The 23251-nt window shown below is 40.8% G+C and overlaps 1 protein-coding gene across 4 annotated transcripts in view; it reads left to right on the top strand.

The window, feature by feature from the left end:
* The window catches only part of Plch1 (phospholipase C eta 1), a 202778-nt gene that overhangs the window by 11561 nt on the left and 167966 nt on the right, over positions 1 to 23251 (top strand). For 3 of the 4 annotated variants that reach the window (XM_021158107.2, XM_029475578.1, XM_029475576.1), the window contains exon 2: positions 10427 to 10545. In XM_021158107.2, coding sequence (XP_021013766.1) covers positions 10467 to 10545 — 79 coding nt within the window. In that variant the 5' untranslated portion in view covers positions 10427 to 10466. Of the gene's footprint in view, positions 1 to 10426; positions 10546 to 10655; positions 10779 to 23251 lie in introns of those variants that run through there. The other variant, XM_029475579.1, reaches the window with a different exon arrangement.

Below are 23251 nucleotides of genomic sequence, written 5' to 3'. Positions count from 1 at the left end.
CATGAAAATGGCCTTATGTAACCCTGTAAGAGAGACAGAAGAAAAGATTTATGGAAAAATCAAGAAAAGGGAAGTAATGGAGATTGAAGAAGAGGAGAAAACAACACAGAAGCTTCAGTGAGAAATAGCGATGCATGCTGGAAGCTCTAATGCGGTCAGTGTGTTCTATTAAAGATATTGATTATTTAGACTTGGGAAAGTGCATGTTAAACTTTAACAAAAGAATAGATGACTTCCTGGCGAGTACGGGTTAGATGAACTGAGAAACTTTATCAAGAGGAGATGGTAATAAGGACTATAAAGGTTACAGGTCAATCTTCCTTAGGAACCCACATGTAAAAATCATTATTAAGCATGATGTGAAAAGTGCACACTCACTAAGGTATAATAAAGTGATACAGTCTGACTGGACTGGAAATTAAAGCTAGGAAATTCACATTAACAGATTAATAGAAATATTCTAGTATCACCTTATTAGATGCAGAGACAATATAAGGTTTAATATCAAATTGTGCAAAACATTAAAGAAATCAGATTAGACCTTTCTTAACATTTTAAAGGCTATTTATAAATAACTTGCAGTAGAAATTGAAGCACTTTGCTAGCATGATTTCTATGAAATACTGTATTACATAGTGGAGTATTGTGTCTTAGTTTTTTTTGCACATAACATTATTTCATGAACATTTTTCTATAAACTTACAAATTCTTTGATGCAAATGTAATTGATAATGTGCACATGGCAATTGGGTAACCCTCCAGTATTTAAGTGTTCTTATTTTTCTGTGTCATAAAACTTGTTGTAGTAAACTTGTTGTAGTAGATATTAGCAGTGCATAATATTTGCAAAGCATTACTTTAGTATGCATAAAATAGCATGGGATAAGTCATTTCATAATGACAACAGTAGTCAGAAAAGCTCTTAAACTGTGTAGGTCAGAATTCTGTGATCTGTGGTATTTTTTTGAACTGGTTATACTGCAGTTATTAATTACTAGCTATTTTTATTGTTTCTGTCAGTATTCTTTACTTTTGAAAAAAAATAAAGGAGTTTTCAAACTTAAAAAAAAAGTTAGAGCGAGCTGGGATGTAACTCAGTGTGGATCACTTGTCTAGGATGCACAAGGTCCAGGGTGCCGTCCTCACCACGGCCAGAAAATATGTTTGTCTATTCCTTTTCAATATAAATATGAATCATCGAAACGAAAGTTATATTTATTTATCTATTTGTGTGTGTGGACATGTGTGTGTAGGTGAGGTCAGAGGAAAGCTTCGTGAGGTTGGTTTTCTCCTTTCTTCACAAGGCTCAAGGAGTCTGCTATCAGCTGTACATGGTAAAAGCATCTTCAGTTACAGAGCCATCTTTCTAGCCAACTCATTCTCTTTTAAACCCATTCTTTCAATTGTCACAACCACAGATCCTAGGAGGGTGGGGTCTCAGCTAGGTCAGAGCACGTTAAGCCCCTGATGGCTTTAAAGAAAGCACAGCAGAATCGTGGGACTTAGGAAAATGAACTAAGTGTCATTTTATTTATTTCTCTTTGTTTACCTAGTTGGGAGGGGAAGGGCTGTGGAATTAAGCTACTTGCAGAGCTTTTGAACAATCTACTTGGTGGTGCTTGGAAACCAGAGAGAAGTGACTGGATTTACAGAGAGAAGGAATGGATTTACAATGGGGAAGGACACCTGCTGGGTGGCTTGGGGATCCCAGGCTTAGACCTGCACCCTACCCACTTCCACCCCCCCCCACCCCCGTGTAATCCTGTTACCTTAAAATTAGTGGTGAAATGAAAGAGGGGCAAGCTTCCCTTAATTCTTAGCTTTTCACAGGATTTCATTTGAATTCTCAGCTTTTTGGCAATGCCTGAGCACAGTCATCTTCAAGCATCAAGGGTCAGGCTGTGAGGTGCTGGATGGACTGAGTTTAAAGACTCCTTCTCCAGGCCTTCCTATTGGATGCTTGCTGCCCCCCCCCCGAAGGAACATTACTGTCAGAGACTATTAGCTTTGCCTTTTATCTCCCAGCAAGGCTTGATGAGAAGTGCAGTCAACACCTTCTCAGCAGAATCCTGTGGGCTTTCAAGGTTACTCAAATTTATAATTAGAGATGAATGGCTTGAGAGGCTAGGGAGGATTTGCCTAAGGTTGAGCTCCAGAGAGCATCTTATTTACTGTTAGGCCCACTGGGTCGCCCTCCTTCCCTCCCTCCCTTTCTTCCTTCTTCCTATCTTTGTTCCCTCACTCCTATTTTGCATTGCTTTTTTTTTTTTTCTCTTCCTTTTATTCAGAGCAAGCTTGTGGAGACACCAGACCGAGCAAACCCTTAGGGGCAGGGGCTGGCCACACTTGCACTCTGGCCTTTTGTCTTCTGAGGTGGAGATCTTTATGACTGTCCATGAACTAGCTAGTTATTTCTTTCCAAAAGGAGATCAGGTGCGTAGGCACTGCATTTTAATTTCTGCCTAGAGCCTTGTGTCCTGTTCCTGTTGTTAGCAATTTGAAGGCATGAGCCAGTGAGTTTTTTGGTTTTTTGTTTGTTTGTTTTTTGTTTTTTTTGTTTGTTTGTTTTGTTTTGTTTACAATGAGGCCTGGCTAGTAACCTTGCCTTTGTAGAGCACACTTACTCAAATTTCATTTTAAAACTGCATTTCATCATCTTATACGGGAAGAACTCACACTTCGCACGTCTCCATTCCATTCCATGTACTCTAGAGACACTTGGCTGGAGGCATAAATATACATTTAAAAAACAAGTAACAATAGTATGTAACCATTTCCTTCCCTCTCTTCTTGGTCTGTGGTGAGATGGGGACAACAGGAGAGGTTGGAAAAGTCGATGTGTTGAGTGTCATCAGTAAGGAGACCCTAAGCTCTTTCTACAGAGACATAGGGTATCAGCGAACAGAAACGATGGGAGTTCTGGGATGGGATTGGGGGTTCAGGGTCAGAAAATGTAGGTTTATACCTCACTGGTTCTTATTCTCTTAGAACTCAGGCTCAAAAAATGTGTGACTCATAGGGCCATTGGGAGGATCATTAAAAAATAAACAATAATAAATACAAAGGGGAATATTGTAGAAATCATGGGACATTTGCAAATACTGTAGAGGGGATGGGGTGGAGAGTGTGGTTTTTATGGGAGAGAGATGCCCAGAAGCCTATGAAAGAGTCCATAGCTTTGGTTGTGAGAGTTGCAGGAGAGAAGGGGGTAGAAATGCTCGTCAAAGTAGAGGAGATAAGTGCATCCACTTAAAAAAATATATTTTAGCACAGTGGTTAAGAGCACTAGTTACTGTTCTAGAGGAGCTGGCTTGAGTCCCAGCACCAACATGGTGGCTCAAAACCAACTGCAATTTTAGTTCTAGGGGATCCAACATCCTCTTCTGGACTCCACAGGCATTACATACATACTCCTAATGCACATGCATACATACATGCAAATAAAACACCTCTTACACATAAAAAAATAAACTAAATCTTAAAAATATGAAAAATACATTTTATTTCATTTATTATTGTTATTAAATGTCATCATCGTCATTGTTGTTGTTGTTGTCGCCATCATCATCCTCCGCGTGTATCTTCCATGGCAAGCATGTGGGTCCTTGGGATTGAACTTAGGTATAATGTGGTATTTTTCTCACAGCCCCAAGTTGCTAGAATAACAACTCTGATACTCAAATTCTATGTATGAATACCTTGGGCATAAACTTTGGCTATTCCCTGATAAGATCATAATTTAATATCCCATTTATTCTAATCTAAGTTCGCCCACCTGTGTCTTCCTTTCTGTTCCTGTACCTGGCTCTATCCTACAATCTTTTCTGCCTATTGGATGTACCACCTTCTATTTTCTGCCTCAGCTGCAGGCCAATCAGCTTTAATTGACAAGTGTTGCATCCATATAGTGCACAAAGATACCCTCTACACTTAGGCCATCAGATTTGGCAGCAGTTACATTACATGTTGAGCTATCTCACTACCCATATTACAAAAAAAGTCTACTCTTCCTCACCCCAAAGTCCTCTTTTATAAGCTTGTGAGCTATAGTCCTCTGCCTAATAAGCCATTTATGTTCCTGGTACAGACTTGTACTGTTTCATAAAATGTGTTAAAACCGTATTGTAGATTTGCTAGACATTTAAAGGCAGCTAAGACTTTCTAAAGCTAAAGATAAGGCATTTGGTTTGGCTTTGTTTAAATGTACCTACAAATGGTGTCGGGGCATAGTTCAGTAAGGCATGAATGGAGTGTATTTTTGTTGCTGTTATTTTTCCCAAGTTCAAATAAAAATATTCTTATATCTGAACCAAAGGAGACCCAGTAAAAAAGCAGGGTGTATGTGAGTCAGAGTTGAAACTAGACAGAGCTCATGACTACCAGATGGTCTCTCCACATTGTGCTATGCTGACATATCTCATTAGTTAGGACTTAGGTAGAAGACTCACTTCCATTAAACAGACTTAAGCAAACCAGCAAGGAAATATAAAGCTTGTTTAACACAAGGGTTCAGGGGTCCATTAGCTTCAGGCTTGCTTGGTATCAACAGGCCTTAAGATTCTCTAGGTGTGAGATTCAGTCAAGCAAAGTTTCCCTTTATATTCAAGTGACTCTAAGTCCTAGATCTTGAGTCCTAGATCTCCACAATTTCAACTCTAACAGAAAACGGATTTTTTTTTTGGTCTCATATATATATTAGACCTATCTTACTCAAAGGTCTAGGAGAGCCCATAAAAATCTCCTGTATTACATCCCCAAGGATGGCAGTATTGCCTGGCCCAAGCCACACAGCATCTAAACCGAGTCCATAGCACCTATATCTCTTGCATAAAGTGGGAGGAATTTCTTGGAAACACAGGTAGTGAGGAGTGTCCACATGCTCACATCTTAGACAGGCTTAATTTTGTAGATAAGGTATAGAAGGTTATCCTTTTTTATCTGTAGACTTTAAAATGTTTGACAAGTGATTGTTATTCCACATACTTCATTTTCTTAGTTTAAAGTGCCAACTTAGCATTTCACACGTGTCTTTGGTACTGGGGTTAGCCTGTTTTCTGACTCTCTTTACATCTGATAGTTTTGGTCATGTAAATAGAAAAAAAATGGCAAAAATAAAGAAATGTATTTAGGTGTGGAGCCACACACCTGTAATCTTACCTCTTGGAAGGCAGAGGCAAGTGGATTGTGAACGTGCTAGCTTTGCCAATATGACCCACCCTGTAATCTCTGGGGAAGAGCCTGAGTTCGGGGTTTGTCTTGATTTCTTTTTGGCTTCATAAGAAGTGAGTAGTAGCCCTGCCTATTGTAAATCTGGTTGGAACTAAAAGTTCTGTGTGCTTGCATGTGTGTGTGTATACACACATATACACATGTACACACATGCTTACACAACCTCAAGTGTCCCTCAGGTGCTATCGCCCTTGGTTTTTTTGAGTTAGGGTCTCTTACTGACCTTGAGCTCATTAAGCTAGCTGGCCAGTAAATTCCAGTATCCTCCCTCCTATCTCTGCCTCCCCAGCCCTGGGATTACAAGTGTACTGCCACCACACCTAATTTGTATTTTTTTAAATGTGGGTTCTGGGTATTGAACTCAGGACCTCATATTTGGACAGCAAGCACTGTGCAGGCTCCACTACCTGTTCATTTATTCTCATCCTGTCGATCCAATTGAGTCGTTATAACAGAACAGGTGTCGTCAAGGTGGCTTACAAATCATAGAAAATCATTTCTTCCAGTTGTGGAGGCTAGGGATTCCAGGATCAAGTCAGATTTGTTATCTAGTGTGGGCCCTCTGTCAGCTGCAGACTGCTGACTTTTTGTATCCTCACATGGTGTACACAGTAGGCTAGCTCTTATGCCTCTTACATAAAAGACACAAATCCTAGGGTGGGTGTAAGGGAGATGCTGCCCTTCCCAACTGATATAAGACATATCCTGACACTAAATTCTCAGCATAAAGGAGTTTTATTATCCTAAATGGTCAAGCAGTGGAGGCTGCAAAGGCAGGCAGCAAGCCACAGCCGCAGCAGCAACAGCAATAACTGAAGCAGCAAGCAAGCAAACAAGAAAGCAGATTTTTAATTTTTTTCAGGAGTAGGTTTTTAAGGAGAAAAGGGTGAAGTTGGTGCTAGAGTGAGTTGGTAAGTCCTGATTGGACATATTATCTAAATAAAAATTTTGATTGTTGGACCTTGGTGTTTTGTTCCAGGATTGAGTCAGTGGCCAAATAAAGAATGGACCTTGGGGGCTAACTTTAGGAATGTAATCTAATAGTTTTTGGCAAGGAGAAGTGTAAAAGTCACCATATTTGCCATGCTTATGCCTTCTAGAGCCCTTCAGAGGATAGAACCCCAATGCTTCACCTCCTGAAATCACCATTAAAGATTTCCACATATGAACTTGGGAAATACAGATGTTGAGGTCATGGGATATATTGGTGACTAGAATACTTCAACCAGGGCTCCATCACAACTTGGTAGTTAAATTCTCCGTGCTGAAGAGAGAGGGAATCAAGTAAAAGATGTTTACTCTTTGTGAATCTGACCTTGGTTGTTAGCTTGACACACCCGAGAACCTCAATCAAATAACTTTTTATCAGTCTGGTGTGTGCTCGTGTCTGCGGCATTTTCTGGATTGCTAACTGATGGAGGCCTAGCTCTGTGGATAGGTAGTGTCATACCTAGGCCCCTTCTTCTTCTTCTTCTTCTTCTTCTTCTTCTTCTTCTTCTTCTTCTTCTTCTTCTTCTTCTTCTTCTTCTTCTTCTTCTTCCTCTTCTTCTTTTTCTTCCTCCTCCTCCTCCTTCTCCTCCTCCTTGTCTTTGTCTTTGTCTTCTTCATCATCTTCGTCTAATGCTTTCTAGCTGAGCAGAAGCAAGCCTATAAGAAACATTCTTCTGTGGTCTCTGCTTAAGTTTCAGTCTCCTGGTTCTTGCCTTGGTTTCTCTGGATGATGGACAATAGAGTATAAGCTCAAATAAAATAAACCCTTTTTTCCACAAGTTGTTTTTGTCAGTGTTTAAGCATAGTAACCAAGAAGCAGGCTAGGACATTTTAGGTTTTTTTATGTTGAAAGATTTTGCTCCTCCTATAGAACTAACCAGTACCCGCCAGAGCTGTGTCTCTAGTTGCATATGTATCAGAGGATGGCCTATTCGGCCATCAATGGGAGGAGAAGCCCTTGGTATTGCCAAGATCATATGCCCCAGTACAGGGGAATGCCAGGGCCAGGAAGTGGGAGTGGGTGGGTTGGTGGTGGGGGCAGGAGGGTATAGGGAGCTTTAGGGATAGCATTTGAAATGTAAATGAAGAAAATATCTAATAAAAATGCCTTAAAAAGAAAAGAAAAAATAATAATATATACCATATCCTTGCCAAATTAAAAATAAAAGATTTTTCATCAGTTTTGCTGATTTTATGGTTAGAATGGAGTCACTGCACCCAGTATCTTAGCTATAATCATTGTGAATTTGCAGAATACATCCCATACACATAGACCCACACAGACCCATGAGTTTTTGTTTTAATTTATTATTTTGCACAGGATTTCATTATTATCCCTAGGCTGTCCTTGAACATAATATCCTCCAGCTTCCACATTCCAAGTGCTGAGATCATAGGCAGGGAATCTCACGCCTTCACATTGGATAACATCCTTGTCCCTTATGGCCTATGGAGGTTAGAAACTTGCGTTTGGAATCTGAAGATATGATTGAAGGTTGTGTTTCTGTCTTTTCCTGGCAGTGTAAACAAATCAGTCTAATAGGATCTCCTCTTCTTTGGTGTGGTAGAAGGAGATAACAGTACCTGTCTCCGAAGATTAATAGGGCGTGGATGAGAAGGTTGCATGAGTACCTGCTTTGCTAACTATAAACATCTTAGGATTTCCTTGGATCAGCAATGAGCACAGGGAACAAAATCTGATAATGACAAAAAAAAACCCCACAAAATTGAATTAGCAAGGGAAAATTAGCATGAATAGAGATAGGGGCTTTTTTCTTTTTATTATTAAATTCCCTTTACATCCCGATCACTGCCTTTCCTCCTCCCAGTCCCTGCTTCACACAGTCCCTCCCCCTTACTTTCTTCTTTGAGAGGGTGGATCTACCCTCAACCCCACCCCCACCCCCACCTCCACCCCTGCCCCGCACCACATCTCCCACACCCTGGCATATCAAGTCTCTTCGGGGCTAGGCCAATTCTCTCCCACTGAGGCCAGACAAGGCAGCCTTTTCTGTTAGGGGAACAGAATCCACAGAGGGCATTTGCTCTTTGGTTGGTGGTTCAGTCCCTGGAGCTCCCAAGGGTACAGGTTGGTTGACTCTGTTCATCTTCCTGTGGATTTCCCATCCTCTCTGGGGCCCATAATCCTTCCCACAACTGTTCCATAAAACTCCCCAAGCTCCATCCAATGTTTGGCTGTGGGTCTCAGCATCTGTGTCAGTCAGCAGCTGGGTGTAGCCTCTCAGAGGACTGTTATGCTAGGCTTTGTTCTACAGGTATAAAGGTGTCAGGGATTGCTGTTTACCCATGGGATGGGTCTCAGGTTTGGTCAGTAATTGGTTGGCCATTCCCTCAATCTCTGCTCCATTGTTGTTTCTGCATTTCTTGTGGACAGGACAAATTTGGGGTGAAAAGTTTTATAGGTGGGTTGGTGTCCTTATCTCTCCACTGGGGGTGGTCTCCTTTTTAGTTCCATGTACATTAGCAAGTGTAAGTGACATGCACACTTTTTGTAAGTGAGCGATACTACTGTTAATTATGGAAAACGTATTTTCTTGGAAAAGGTCGTGCCCTTAATAATCCAGAGGACTTCAAAATTGTGTATTTAGGTAAAATGCTGGAATAATGAATATTAAAAAAAATAGTTATTCTAGGAGAGAGATTTGCAATGAGGAAAGAGGATACCAGAACAGGAAAGAACATGGGGGTACTTCAGTACTGCAGTTTTGAAAAAAAAATTAATAACATTTAATTGTTTTTTGTGAATTTACTTATGTTGCTGGATATCAAATTCAGGGCACTGTACTTCTAAGCACGTGCTTTATAAGGCACACTCCACCTTTTACTACATTATTTATACATCTAAAAATGTTTGGGATATAATATGAGATGTTGGCTTTGGAGGGCAAAGGTAGGCTTGTTTCTGTAGTCAGCTGTTCTGCAGCATGTCTCTCCATGGTCCCACATGCTTTTCTTTACTCCCTCAGCCTTAAGGAACAGGAGCATCATTCTAAGCTGGCAGGGATGAAGTAAAAAGAAGGGGAGGGATTCAGGATTGTGTGGAGCAGCAAGCAGTCTGAACGGTAGATAAGATCCCCGTTGTGGAAGGTAAAGGAGAAACTGACCAAAGCTCCTGGAGCCTCCACTAGCTGTCCCAGTGTGACAGACAACACTGGGATACCTTATCTTTTTCACTAAGCCACTGGGGTACATTTACAAAACTCTAGACTGTTGCAATAGGACAGATGACAAAACTGTTTTCCACCTGTGGGGTTTGCTTCTTGCCAGCCTTGCAGTTTTGTTATGTTTTTTTGTTTGTTTGTTTTTGTTTTTTGGGTTTTTTTTTTTTTTTTTGGTGTTTTGGTTGTTTTGTTTTTTTTTTTTTTCTCCTGCTGCTGTTCCCCCCACCTCCAGCCTTGTGATGTGAACAGAAAGGAGGTTGGAATTCTGAACCATCACTAGCCAAACCTTGTGAACAAAGGCTTCCTTGTTCAGGGTCATGCACATTGGCTTTGCAGTTTAATTCATCGGCTCAGATCTCTGCTTTTCAAGTGTTTGGTCTCTGCAGAGGCTGGAATCTCTGCAGGTTCTGTGAGCACATTGTGCTAGAGGCCTGGCCAGCTCTAGTTACATCTGTAAGCCTGGGTGGATCCAAGGATTAGTGGCCCTAAATAAATACCTCCAACGAACTAAAAGAAGGCAAGTAAACTTTGTTATAGTTTGGCGTATCTGTGCCCAGTTGGACTCTGCAATAATTTCTAACATTTTGCGAGTTGGTTACATAACCTACCCGGATGTCACCAACACAAAATTCAGGAGTTGAGAATAATAGCTCACCTGCTAGTGAGACCTCTGGAAATTGATCAGTATTGACTGTTTTGGATCCTGATAGAATGCAATTGAGACCTGGACAAAATACAGTCCTGAAACCTGCTTAATGATAGCTTGCTTTCCTCAGCAGACAGCAGTAGCGGAGTGCAGGACGATGTTGTTGGAAAGAGTTATTGTTTTGGTATGGGGAAAAAAAAACAGCATTCAGGTTCTTGGAAGTTCTGTGGGAAGTTTGTTATGGGCAGGAGGAGTCCTAGTCTAAATTTTAGCCTTGTGTGTTGCCCCCAGTGCTAGGCAACCCATGGCAATGTGCTGCCTGGGTGAGCGTGTGGCTGCTGTTTTCTTCATTTCTGTCTCATTTTGTCTCTCTTGATAGGGCAATTTCATTTGGATGCTGTGCCAGACATCTTCTGACAATGAACTACTGGAATGGTGAGAAGAGGAACTGCGTGCAGTACCGCAGACATTTTCTGGTGGACAACCGTGTGTTTCATGGTGAGCTGTTGTACTTACGTAGCTGAGACTCTGCTTTCGGAAAATTACTTGCATTGTACTGTTTTGGATGCAAGTATAGTCTAATCGTTAGGCTGAACCAAGAGCTTGAGTTTATCTTAAAATTCCACCAGACCGTGACCTGCAGTTTTTATCAACGTGAACTTCCTTAACAACAGCAATGGTGTTCTTCTTTCCTACCACTCAGCCTTTCTACTCCTGTTGACTCCCATAAGGTACCTTTTCAATGGTTATAACTATTTGGGGTTTGAAAACTTAACCAGTGTATCAGACCACAGGAAAACAGAACAGAGAACTTTGCTACACTTCAGAATGTCTGCTGGGTGGATTACTGTAGCTGAACAGAGAGTTATTAATACCAGTCATTTTCCTGATAAATAATAATTATCTTAGACCATTGCCTTTAACCCAGGCGACAGCTTCTTGTTTAGTGTCTCATAGTCAGGGATAAGCTTTGTCCATCCTCCTACCAAGATTCCCATGGGAGTAATTTATTTGTGAGCCAAAGGTTTCAGGGGTATTGGAATTTGTAGAGCAATGTCCATCAGAAGTCCAGGAGATGCAGAGGTTTCATGAGACCTGAGTGATGCTTAATTAAACACACTACTGTTTATTTTCAACTTACAAATTTTAGATTTCATCCCTCATTTTGGTAACAGATTTAATGTGTATCATTACTTTAAAGGTAAGTCTGTGGCAAGTGCTACTCCACCCACTGGCTCCAGTCGTTGTATGGAGCTCTTCTCAAGACTCCTCGTGTGACCCTGCAGAGGGTGACTTTATCTTACAAGTAAAGAAAGGAGGCTGAGACTGTCACCTAAATTGCAGCCCATCTTTCTAGGCTGATTCTCTCGTTATTGTCATCTCGTTATTGTCAACAGGGAAGATGTGGGAAGTAACTGGGCTATTACTTCAGAAGTGAGGATCTGTCTTGCTCTCCTCTGAAACTCACCCAAGAGTGCTGTTGGCTGCTTCGTGTCTACACTCATGTTGTCAGCCGTATGGTATTTTCTGTTAAGATTTATCTGTCTCAAGGGACAGAGTTTTACTGCATTGTTGAAATGATGTAGTTTATTGCCATTTTCCTTATTGTAAATGTCTTCATCTGGAGAGCTAAAACCGCAGTTATGATGTGAATAAAATTCTGATATGTTTTTATAGTTATATTTCGGTTAGCATGTTTCTATATTTCGGTCTTTATTTGTCTTTTTTTTATTATTTCAAGGAAGAAATTATTTTGGCTCACAGCTTGAAGGCACAGCCCACCACTGGGTGGAAAGTGGTGTCAAGTGTTTTAACTATGGAGGTAACATCAAGAGGCAGCTAGTCGCACTACCTCAAGAAGTAGAGATGAATGCTTGTGCCTAGCTCCTTTTCTCCTTTTCCCCATTTTAAAAAATTCATTCTGGAAGACCAAAGTGTGGACACTGTGCACCTTCTTAGAATTGGGAACAAAACACCCAGGGAAGGAGTTACAGAGACAAAGTTCGTAGCTGTGATGAAAGGATGGACCATTTAGAGACTGCTGTATCCAGGGATCCGTCCCATAATCAGCTTCTAAACGCTGACACCATTGCATACACTAGCAAGATTTTGCTGAAAGGACCCAAATATAGCTGTCTCTTGTGAGACGATGCCGGGGCCTAGCAAACACAGGAGTGGATGTTCACAGTCAGCTATTGGATGTATCACAGGGCTCCCAATGGAGAAGCTAGAGAAAGTACCCAAGGAGCTAAAGGGATCTGCAACCCTATTGTTGGAACAACATGATGTACTAACCAGAACCCTGGAGCTCTTGTCTCTAGCTGCATATGTATCGAAAGATGGCCTAGTCGGCCATCAATGGAAAGAGAGGCCCATTGGACTTGCAAACTTTATATGCCCCAATATAGGGGAATGCCAGGGCCAAAAGAATGGGAATGGGTGGGTAGGGAAGTGGGGGGCGCTATGGGGGACTTTTGGGATAGTATTGGAAATGTAATTGAGGAAAATATGTAATAAAAATATAAAAAAAAAATAAAAAAAAAATAAAAAATTCATTCTGGAGTTCCAAAATCCACAGTTAGAGTGAATCTTTCCTCCTTAGTTAACTCTCTGGAAGCTTTCTCACAGATACACCCAAAAGTATGTCTCCTAGGTGAGTCTGAAGAGTCAAGTTGACAATGGTGGCTAGCTATCACGAGGAATGCTATGTGCAGGGCCTAATAGTGAGCACTGCTCTCTTGAGCCCTTTGGAAATCTTTGTAATAGTTCATCCCATTGTTTGGATAGAGGAACTAAGGCTTAGAGGTTTTGAAGTGGAGATCTGGTGTTCAAACTCTGATCTTCAGGTCTCCACAACCCCAGTGTTTCTGCCCAATCCAGTCTATCATTCTGTTCTGAGAGATGAGTTCTCAGAACTCTATCACTCAGCTACACTCCTGGGCCTTGAGAGGTTTGAAGTCCATTTAAGGGTCCTTGCTCTGTCAATAGCCAGTAGTGGATGAACTTGAACAAATTAGACAGTCCTTCAGGTGTGTAACTCTCCCTTGTGTCAGGACTCAACCCTTGGAGGTAGGAACAGTGAACTTCCAAGGTATGGGCAGTGGATTCAGTGAGCATGCTGGCCTGTTTCATAGTAAGGGAGTGTGAAATAAGCATTCTGGTCTTGACAGGTTTCAAGGTTATTTTCTGGCATCTTAGATTCCTTTGAACTCTCTCTGAGAGTAAAAATTTTTACATTTTTGTGAGTGACTTTTCACCAAACACAAGATACACAAGGGGGCAGTGTCGCATTGAAAATGTGAGTTGGTTACTTTTCATGGTTCAGGAATGACTTCTCAAAAGGTTTAGAAATATTAAATCCTCTCAAGATTAAGAGACTTGAAGCCAGTTAGAACCACGATTCTGTTCATTTGTAATGCAACTAGTGCCTTTAAGAATTGATTTCTGATAGAGCAAGTCATCAAACTTGGTTTCTTTGCCTGAACTGATTTAGTGATTGAGGGCTGAAAGACACCCTGCTCATCTGTCTGTGGGAACTCAGCACTTGGCTAAGGTAGGAACAGTGAACCTACCAAGTGTGTTGGTCTGAGTCAGGACTAAACACCTGTGAGGTAGGAACAGTGAAACTATCAAGGTTGGGGCTGTGAGTTCAGTGAGCATGTTGGTCTGTTTCATGGTAAGAAAGTGCTAATAATAATATTTGGGCAATTCAATAACATTGAGGGAGGAGGGGGGTTGTGGCGGGGGAGGGAGCAAGCCAGGGTAAGATGAGGTGAAGAAATGTTTATTTGGAGAGAGGGACTTCTGGAGCAGGCATGCTCCTTAATCAACTTTTGCTTACCAATTGGCTTTTTTGTTTATATTAATGGCAGTTCTTGTATAACCAAGTCAACTACGATAAAGAGAGAGAAGCCTTTATATCACAAAATTAAAACATCATTCCACTCATATGATAGCCTTTCGAAATATGCCCATTTGAATGAACAAATGTCTTAACATTTATTTTTCCACAAAGACTTGAGCAGTGTTCCCAGGAGATGAGATAACTACATTAAAATGGGGGACTTGGTACACTAAGATTCTGAATAAAAGTTGAAAATGTAGCATCGCTCTTCATAAAGCTCACCTTACACTCATTTTCTGGTTATAATGGCAATGTATTCTCATTGGAGTTGATTTAGAAAAGTTACAGGCCAAATTGAAGAGACTCCTTCATCCAACAAACATCTTGCTTTGCCCTGAATTATTTTCTGTTTGTTGAGTATTGACACAAACTGGAGTCACCCTAGGAACAGGAAAGCTCAAGTGAGGAATTGCTTTCAGTAGACTGGACAGTGGGCCTGTCTGCAGGGCATTTTCTTGATTGCTATGGGATGGTGCAGCCTGCTGTCGGCTGTTCTGATCCTGGACAGGTATAAGTCAAGTAGCTGAGAAAGCCAGGAAATAGTAATCCCCATGGTTCTCTGATTTATGGTTCTGGCTTGTAAGGTTTCCATCTTGAGTTCCTACCTTGGCTTCCCTCTGGGAGGGGTTGTAACATGGAAGTATAAGCCAAAACAACGCTTCTTAACCAAAGTTGCTTTTGGGCATGGTGATTATCACAGTAACAGAAATTGAATTAGAACTCTGTTTTTTCATCTTTGTAACACGGCTGGTGCAGGTATGGGGATCGCTGGCAGATGTCTCGTAGCTCAAAGGTGAGCTGGTAGATTAAATTAGTTCAATGTTCAATTATAAGAGAGACTCAGTTAGGAATTATAATTTCTTTGTGTTTCTACTCTCTCTTTGTCCTCATTTCTATGTGCACGTGTGTAGAGTATGACTGTGTGTATATGGGTCTTTTCAGAGTCCATAGAGGGCATTGGATTCCCTGGAGCAGACTCAAAGGCTCTTGTGAGCCACCTGAAATGGGTGTTAGAAGAGATCTCTGGTCCTCTGGAAGAGCAGCAATCACGCATAACTGCTGGGAATTATGCAACTAGATTTACTTGTATTAGTGTCTTCCCCCTAGGGCTCAACATAGGTGTTACAAAGAAACAGTGTCTTCCAGACATCATGGGATTGATACACGTATGAATTCAGAGACTGTGATGGCAAAAGTTTAAGCCAGACAAAATGCCAGCACAGAGAATGGGGTGGGGGCAGATACAAAGTCTTATCACTAACCAGAAGCTGTTTGCAAGTGGTACCTAGTTGGAAAGAGAAAACTAGTTTTTTTTCAATGGAGTTGCACAGGGTATCTCAACCACACTTCAGGGCAGGCTTCATATTCAGGAATAGTTGGCCAACACTAAAGGACTCTCTGTGTGTGTGCTTTATGTTTTGTTTTGTTTGTTTTTTTTTATCTTTCTGTTTTTTAATGTTGATTTTTCTTTCTTTTAGGGAGAACATTGGTTGGGAGGTGGGGAGGATCTAGGTAGAGTTGGGAAAGGGGAAAGAATATGATCAAAATTTAATATGATTTTTTCCCCTCTGAAAGTAAAAAGAAGTGTCAGTAATATCAGCAGGTTTAAATCATACCAAAGTAGCTAAGCTATACTTACCTGTCAAACCCTAAGCCCTGTTTTGCCTGTTGATGGCTGAAAGAAGGCAGATTCATTTGCCTTTGCCTCTCTTCTCAGGATGTGAAGCCTCGGTCCTCCAATTCGGTACATGGGCAAGAGATGGTCTTTCAACTTGTACCTGGATATCTACTTGCATGTGATTGGTGCTGAGTGATCAGGACCACCAGTTCTGAATATTTAATTCCACTTTCACCTCCTCTGTCACCAAGAGTCCATGAGATAGAGAATCCCTCCTCTCCCTTGAACTTTATCACTTCTCTGTTGCCATTTCCATCTCTAGCACTTGTATTCTCTTGCCTCTAAGGTACTAGGGCAACTTGCCCTATCCATTCCTATATTCCCATGTTTCCTCACTTGAGTCTTCTCTTGTATTTCCAAGGCTGTAAAAGATGGGTGGGGTAAGAGGTGGTGTTTTCCTCTCTACAGATGTCTCTTCTTACTTTTAAGTGGCAGATACCCCTAGCAGCCTATACCATATCTTCTGTAGCACATTCTCTGACTGGCACATGAGTGAGACATGTTCCTCAGCATGCCATCCCTGCCACCCAGGACACCCAGGATAAGGGTATAGATTTGAATGGCTCTCTCTTATCTCCTGGTAGCTTGTGATTATCTTTTAGTGTTTTAGATTAGGGTGAGTTCATGTCCCTAAACACTGGCATTATTTACTGTTTCTATTTCTTGTACTGTTGTATACCTGCATTGATCAGAGCCAGGCAGTGATTTGTCTCTAAAAAATTTATGTTGAGATGATTCAGCCTCTTCTTTTTTTTTCAGGAATCTAATTCAGTGAAAGCTTTTGGCTGGGAAACTGAAGCCCTGTGATTTCCCGGCTGAGCTTTTTTTGACAAGGACATTCACATTGTACAGTAATACAGGGGATGAAAAGTCCCTGCTGAGTGCCTAGCAAAATGGCAAACCAAAGGTCTGGATGTGTGGGCAGCCTGGGTGGGAGAGAAGGTGCAGAGTTCACGTTTAATTGTGTCAAACAAGTCTGTCACCTTCAAGAAAGATTCTTGGCTAGCCCTTTCCATTAGATTATCCATTTTTTTTTTGATGCCTTTGGCCTTTTGGGCATCAGCAAACAGAAAAGGGCTGTGATCCTTTCATCCATCTACACTTGGGAACCCCAATTTCCTAATTACTCAATTAGGAGGAAGAAATAGTGTGTTTAGTACAGTCAGCTTCTCCTTCAGACTTGCAGAATTCTCACATGTTAAGTGGTTACTAAGTGAGAATTATTTCCCATTAGACCTGTGCCACACAATTAAGCCTTTATTCTTTAAGCTGCATTTCCATAATTATAATTAATTTTCCTCTGCTCTTTCATTTTCCCAATTGTCTTTCATACTCTGTGTCTAATATATGCGGAGATTGATAGAAAGATGAGACGTCTCTTCACCAGTGGACTCTGAGTCCTTCTAGGCACCATAATTATTTAATTTAGCTACACAAATGATTTGGAGTTTTTCCTTAGGCCACAATAGTAATTATTAGCAGTTGCATTTGTAATCATGAAAACCTCTTATCTTCCCTCTGTCAAAACAAAGATGGAAAACTGCAGTTTGTCCCTTTATAATGTGTAAATGAAAAGCCATCTCAACAGAAATATGATGTGTTTGTATTAGGGCTTATTCCTTTCAGCAAATATGTTAATTACCAAATGCAAGCTGTGGGGTTCAAAGGGATATCCAGATTGTCTTCATTTAAAGTCCATAATGGGAAGTAGTTCAGCCTATGTTCGTAACTATAGTTCCCATGTATATACTGATCACATTACAGCAAGTGCATGCCAAACTGAGTCCTTCTGGCCTGCATACTGATCTGCTCAGTGCTTACCCAATAAGCAAGATGATATACTCCAACCTCTGTATCAAGTACCAAGAATCAGGATGTATCAAGTCTGGAGAGCTTCCCCTGTCTTGGCAACTCTTGTCTTCCCCTTCACATGCTTCATTGATCTTTGTTCTTGCCTACAAAACCCCTCCTTCCTCTAGCCAACTTTCTCTATTTCTCTCTCTCTCTCTCTTCTCCTCTCCTTCCTTATCTCTTTTATGTTTACGTGTATGTAGTATGCATGTGTGTGGGCATGCATGTATGTGTATGTGGACTAGCAGTTGACATGAGGTACCTCTGTTACTTACTCCCCACTTCAGTGAGACAGGGTCTCTAGACACTGACTTGGCTGGTCTAGCCAGCCAGCTTGCCTTTAGGGGATCCCAACTGCTGGTATTATGGGCTGCCCGCTACCTCCACCCATCTTCTAGGTGGGTGCTAGGGACCCAAACTCTAGTTCCATCAAAATACCACAGATAGAATTTCCTTATTTTATTTAACAGGGGAGATAAGTACCATCTGCCATATCAATCATATGTCTGGACTTGTTGAGTTTGTTCTTTATTTCTATGCCATAGAATATGTGGTTCTGTGACTATAGGCCTTCTTTTCTTCACTTGGAATTTTGCCATAGGAAACCCAGGAGTAACCAATAAACCTGTCACTTAAGGAGAAAGTCTTTCCTCAGAATCCTAGTATACCTTACTATTGCAATGTGCAGAGCCTCCAAATGAACTAAGGCAAAATTATTTCTGTGAGAACTCTTGGGCTGTTCAAATTCATTTAATAATACTCCCTAGAGGTCCCGTGTTGGTTATATAGGTGTGTGTTTCATTCAATTCTGAAAGTGGAGTTTTCTCTCATTAAAATGGCACTATTAGTAAAGGCGCTGAACTGGGGTATTTTGCATGCCATTAAAATTCTCTGCAGTATGAGTCTTAAATGAGCTTGTCTGTGGGGCAGTTCTTCCTGCAGGCAGCGTGGAACAGACCTTACCATGACAAGGGCACGGGCTTCTCAGTATCAGCACAAAGATGGTCTGGCGAACATGCAGAGAGTCATTGAACAGCACAGGACTTTTTTGATAGTTAAGAAGACGCACTTTTATGTTAGCTGTATGAACAAGAAAAATGTTCATACAGTGTGTGAGTGTGCAACTTGAGAGCACAGTCTCAACTTCCGGTCAGCAGGATCGCTCTAAGACATAGACACTACGTGTGTGTAGTAATACGTGTAGAATTTATGAAAACTTTGTTTCTTTGGTACGCGAGTGACACGTTGTCACAGCTCTTCCTGTTTTATAAAGTATAGTGGCTTATGCCCAACTAAAAGGACATATTGTTTCGTGTCCTACTTTCTGTGCCAACTTGAAATTGAACATCAGTGTCTATTAGCAAATGGCAGTTGTTTGGAATGGTGCCATCGCCAGCTTTCCTGGGTTGTTTTAGCAAAGCAGAAAGAAGCTTTTTGTTCAGCCGAGGAGATTTGTAATCAATGCTTTGGCCAAAGGACCCCACTAAGGGACGTGGTCTGGAATCACCTGGGGAAGCAAAAAGCAAACCACAAAACCAAAAACGTTCCTCCTTCTAGCTTAGAGGTTTGGCTGTTACTAACATGTGGTATAGTTGGGTAGCTGTGGGATGAGAGCATTTCCAAAATTGCCCAGGTTATCCTAAGGGGTAGCTCATGAAATTCTAGGCTGAGTAGGTCACACCTATGGCTATCAATGTATATTATCTCAATAGAGGTATTTGTTTGCTTGTTTGTTTACTTTTTTTGAGACAAGATTCAAACGTTGACTAAGAGTGGAGAGAGTCAGCGCTTTTGTCTCAACCCTGAATCTAATAGGAAATGATCAGCTCCATTCCCCTCTAATGCCCTGCTGACTGCTCAGTTTATGTGAGAAGCGGTTCTCATGCTTTCTTCTCTTTTGTTGTCTTTACTCCCCTCCAGTCCATTCATGCATTTGAGCATGTGTGTGTGTGTGTATGTGTGTGTGTGTGAGTGTGTGTGTCTGTGTGTGGGTCTGTGTCCATCTGTCCATACCCTTATCTAGCTTGGTAAATGAGTTCTATACTGTTTGCCTTTCTATTTTGTAGAACAATTTGATCTTAGTGATCTTCCTTACAGAGCACACAGATTGGCAGTGAATCCATCTGCCTACTGTCTTGGGCTTTCTTTCTTTCTTTCTTTCTTTCTTTCTTTCTTTCTTTCTTTCTTTCTTTCTTTCTTTCTTTCTTTCTTTCTTCCTTCCTTCCTTCCTTCCTTCCTTNTTCCTTCCTTCCTTCCTTCCTTTCTTTCTTTCTTTCTTTCTTTCTTTCTTTCTTTCTTTCTTTCTTTCTTTCTTTCTTTCTTTCTTTCTTTCTTCCGGAACACATTACTGTTGCTTCAATCTTTTTGCTTCTTAAGACTCTGTTTTATATCTTCTAGATTTAAATTTGGTAATTCATTTGCGTTTAGGTCTATATCTTTTTCTAGTTTAATTTTTTTTCCTTTTTTGGGGGGTGCGTTTTTTTGAGACAGGGTTTCTCTGGGTAGCCCTGGCTGTCCTGGAGCTCACTTTGTAGACCAGGCTGGCCTTGAACTCAGAGATCCACCTGCCTCTGCCTTCCAAGTGCCGTGATTAAAGGCATGTGCCACCACTGCATGGCATCCTTTTTTCTTTTTTCCTTTATTTTTTTGGGGGCGGTTATAATATAATTACATCATTTCTCCCTGACTTTCCTCCCTCTAAACCTTCTGCTTGCCCACTTTCAAATTCATGGCCTCTTTTTTCCACTACTTGTTGCTGCATACACACACACACACACACACACACACACACACACACACACACACACACATACATATATATATATGCAACCTGCTTAATATTACTTGTATGTATATGTTTTACGGTCTGACCATTTGATTTGGATAACCTAGTAGTGTGCTCTTCTCTGGGGAAGAGTATTTCTCAAAGAGCTCAGCATTTCTTAGCTGCCTGCAGTTTTCTGTGTAGGCCTGAGGCCTCATAGGCTTCCCCTGGTCTTCTTAAGTACATCTATTGCTGTGGTCCTTGTTCAGATCATGTTTCCACAGTCATCCTGGTGAGACTTTATGGGTGAAGCTGCTGACATCACTTTGAGAGAGCCTCACAGCAAGCTTTCTGATCCCAGGGAACTTACAGTCCTTCCACCCCTTCTTCCGTAACCAGTGTTCTGAAAATTCTTTATTTCTTGTTTTTCCAAGTCAGGGTCCGACCTGAAACTTGCTATGTAGACCAGGTTGACCTCAAACTATTTTTCACCAAATGCTATTTTTCACCAAATGCTGAGATTAAAGATACATGTTACAGCATTTTTTTCTTTATTGAAACTTTAATATAGTACTCCTTAGTTCTGTTCTTGATCCCTGGCATTCTGTCTTTGGCTTGGTTGATCCTGTTGAAGGTATTTACTCTCCTTTTTATTTCATACATTGACTTTAACTTTTTTAAAAATCTCAAAATCCTTGTTGATTTTTTTCTTCTATATTACTGTTTAATCTATGTTGCTGATTTTATTGTTCATTTTTCTGATCTTATCTTCTGTTTTGCTGGCATCCTTCTCTATGTCTGAGATTGAATGCATCTGTTTGTATTCTCTTTGTGATAATTGATCATTGTATGTGTGCGTGTATGGATGGATATGTTTGTAGGAGATGTTGGGTGACTCTCATTGCTTTCCAATTTATTTCTGGAGGCAAGGTCTCTTGTTGAACCAAGAAACCACAAATTCTATATAGTCTAGCTGACCAGCATTTTTCTGATATGACCTGTCTATGACTCCTGAGTACTAGAATTACAGACAGTTACCATACTTGTCCAGCATTTATGAGTAATCTAGAGACTGAACTGGTCTTTATGCTTATGTGACAAGCACTTTACCCATCAACCATCCCCTAGGCCACTGATCATCACAATATTTGTTCTTTTAAGGTTTTTTATTTTTATTTTTTTTATTTTATGTGTATGTTTTGCTTGCATATATGTTTATGTACCACATCCGTGGCTGGTGCTCATTGTGGCCAAAAGAGGGCCTTACCTTTTTTGGAACTAGAGTTACATACAGTTGTAAGTTCCCATATGGGTGTTGGGAATCAAATTTGAGTCCTCTGGAAGAGCAACAAGTACTCTTAACCACTGAGGTATCTTTCCAGATCCTATTATTATTATCATTATTATTATTATTAGTGTTATTGTTATTATTATTATATTACATTTATGTGTGCATGTGTACACATGTAGAAGAGCATGCAATGCCACATATGTTGAGGTCCAAGGAAAACCTTTTGGAGTAGGTGCCCTCCTTCCACCTTTACATGGGTTCTGGGTTCTTATATTACCAAGTTTGAAAAGCAAGCACCTTTATCAGCTGAGCCATTCGCCTGTCTCCTGTCGATCATTTTTTACTAGTGAACATTTGAAATTTCCATCCAGTGTTGTTCCTCCTTCAGTCTATTTTGAATATAATAGTTGAAGAATTACATTCTTTTGGGAGAGTCTTGTTGCATTGCTTTTTGTATCTTATGTGTGTTTTTGTGTTGGACATCTCTCTGGATTTTATTCTGGGCTCTTCTCATCAAAGTGCTCACTCTCGATGGTTCAGTCCTGGATATCATTCAGGAAAAGAAAGAGCTGTGATAGCAGCAATGTCAAACTGTATAAGATATAGAAACTGGCTTAAAATAAGGTAAAGCCTACCCATGTCACCAATGATCAGGAAACAGAAAATAGCAGTGCAGATGCAGAACGTGCTGCAAAGTTAAAATACGAAAATAATGATATGAAGGGGGCCAGAAGAAAGGGGAAAGTAGGGGAGAGAAGCAGGGGTAGGGCTAAGGGTAAAGGAAGGAAGTCAAGAAGGATATGGTGAGGAAGAGAGTGAGCAAGAGGTCAGAAAATGCCCCCAAATGAGAAAGTTCAAAATCAAAATTACATAAACGTCAGACAAGAAATAAAAACTAATGATAAAAACTAAGATGATGATAAAAGTAAAAATAACACTATAAGTGTTTAGCAAAAGGGAAAAAGAGGGACGTACATGGGGCAAAAAAGAAAGATGAAACGTGTATCTTTCTCCCTGGTCCTTGAAACCTGGAATCTGCTGAAACTATGGCGTGAGGCTGTCAGTGGATCCTGCTAACTCTTGTCTTTCCAGTGGTTTATGGTGGGGTTGATTCTTGTTGATGCCTTTTAGAGCTGCCTTTATTTATGTACCTTTTCTTCAATGTCTACAAGAGGCCTCTTTTGGCTATGCCTATTGGCCCTGCAGTCTTTGTGTTGGGTAGATTCTCTTATAAGACTCCCAGTTTATACCACTGAACTGACTGATACTTTAGCTAGGGCTGCCTCTCAAGTGCTGGAAAGTGGAAAGCAACCCATAGCATTGAGATGGGTGCAGGCAGAAGACCTGCCTTCAGCATTGCATTTCAGCTCTCTCTGGCTCCCTAGCAATGGAGAGCAGAGAGGAGGCTCCAGAATTTTATCTACCTACTAAACCCAGGCTATCAAACCCCAGTGACATTCTCAGATGATGAGCTGGGCACCAGGACACTGGGGATAAGGTTATTTGCTGAGAGCATCATTCAACCTCGTAGGGTTTAGTTAATTCTAAAAGCCAACAAGCTGCCATTCCAATCCAGCTGCCCTTCATGATCTGAGCTAAGTATTACGGTAGGTTACATGAGTTTTCAGTAGGATAAATTGTGTAGGTCTTTGAGTAATGACTTCTTTATAGAACTAGAATATACAGACATACATTTTTTTTTTTACATCAAACTCT

Source organism: Mus caroli, chromosome 3, assembly GCF_900094665.2.
Source record: "Mus caroli chromosome 3, CAROLI_EIJ_v1.1, whole genome shotgun sequence".
NCBI classification, from domain to species: Eukaryota; Metazoa; Chordata; class Mammalia; order Rodentia; family Muridae; genus Mus; species Mus caroli.
Note: the sequence above shows the minus strand (reverse complement) of the source record. Positions and strands in the feature narration are given on the sequence as shown.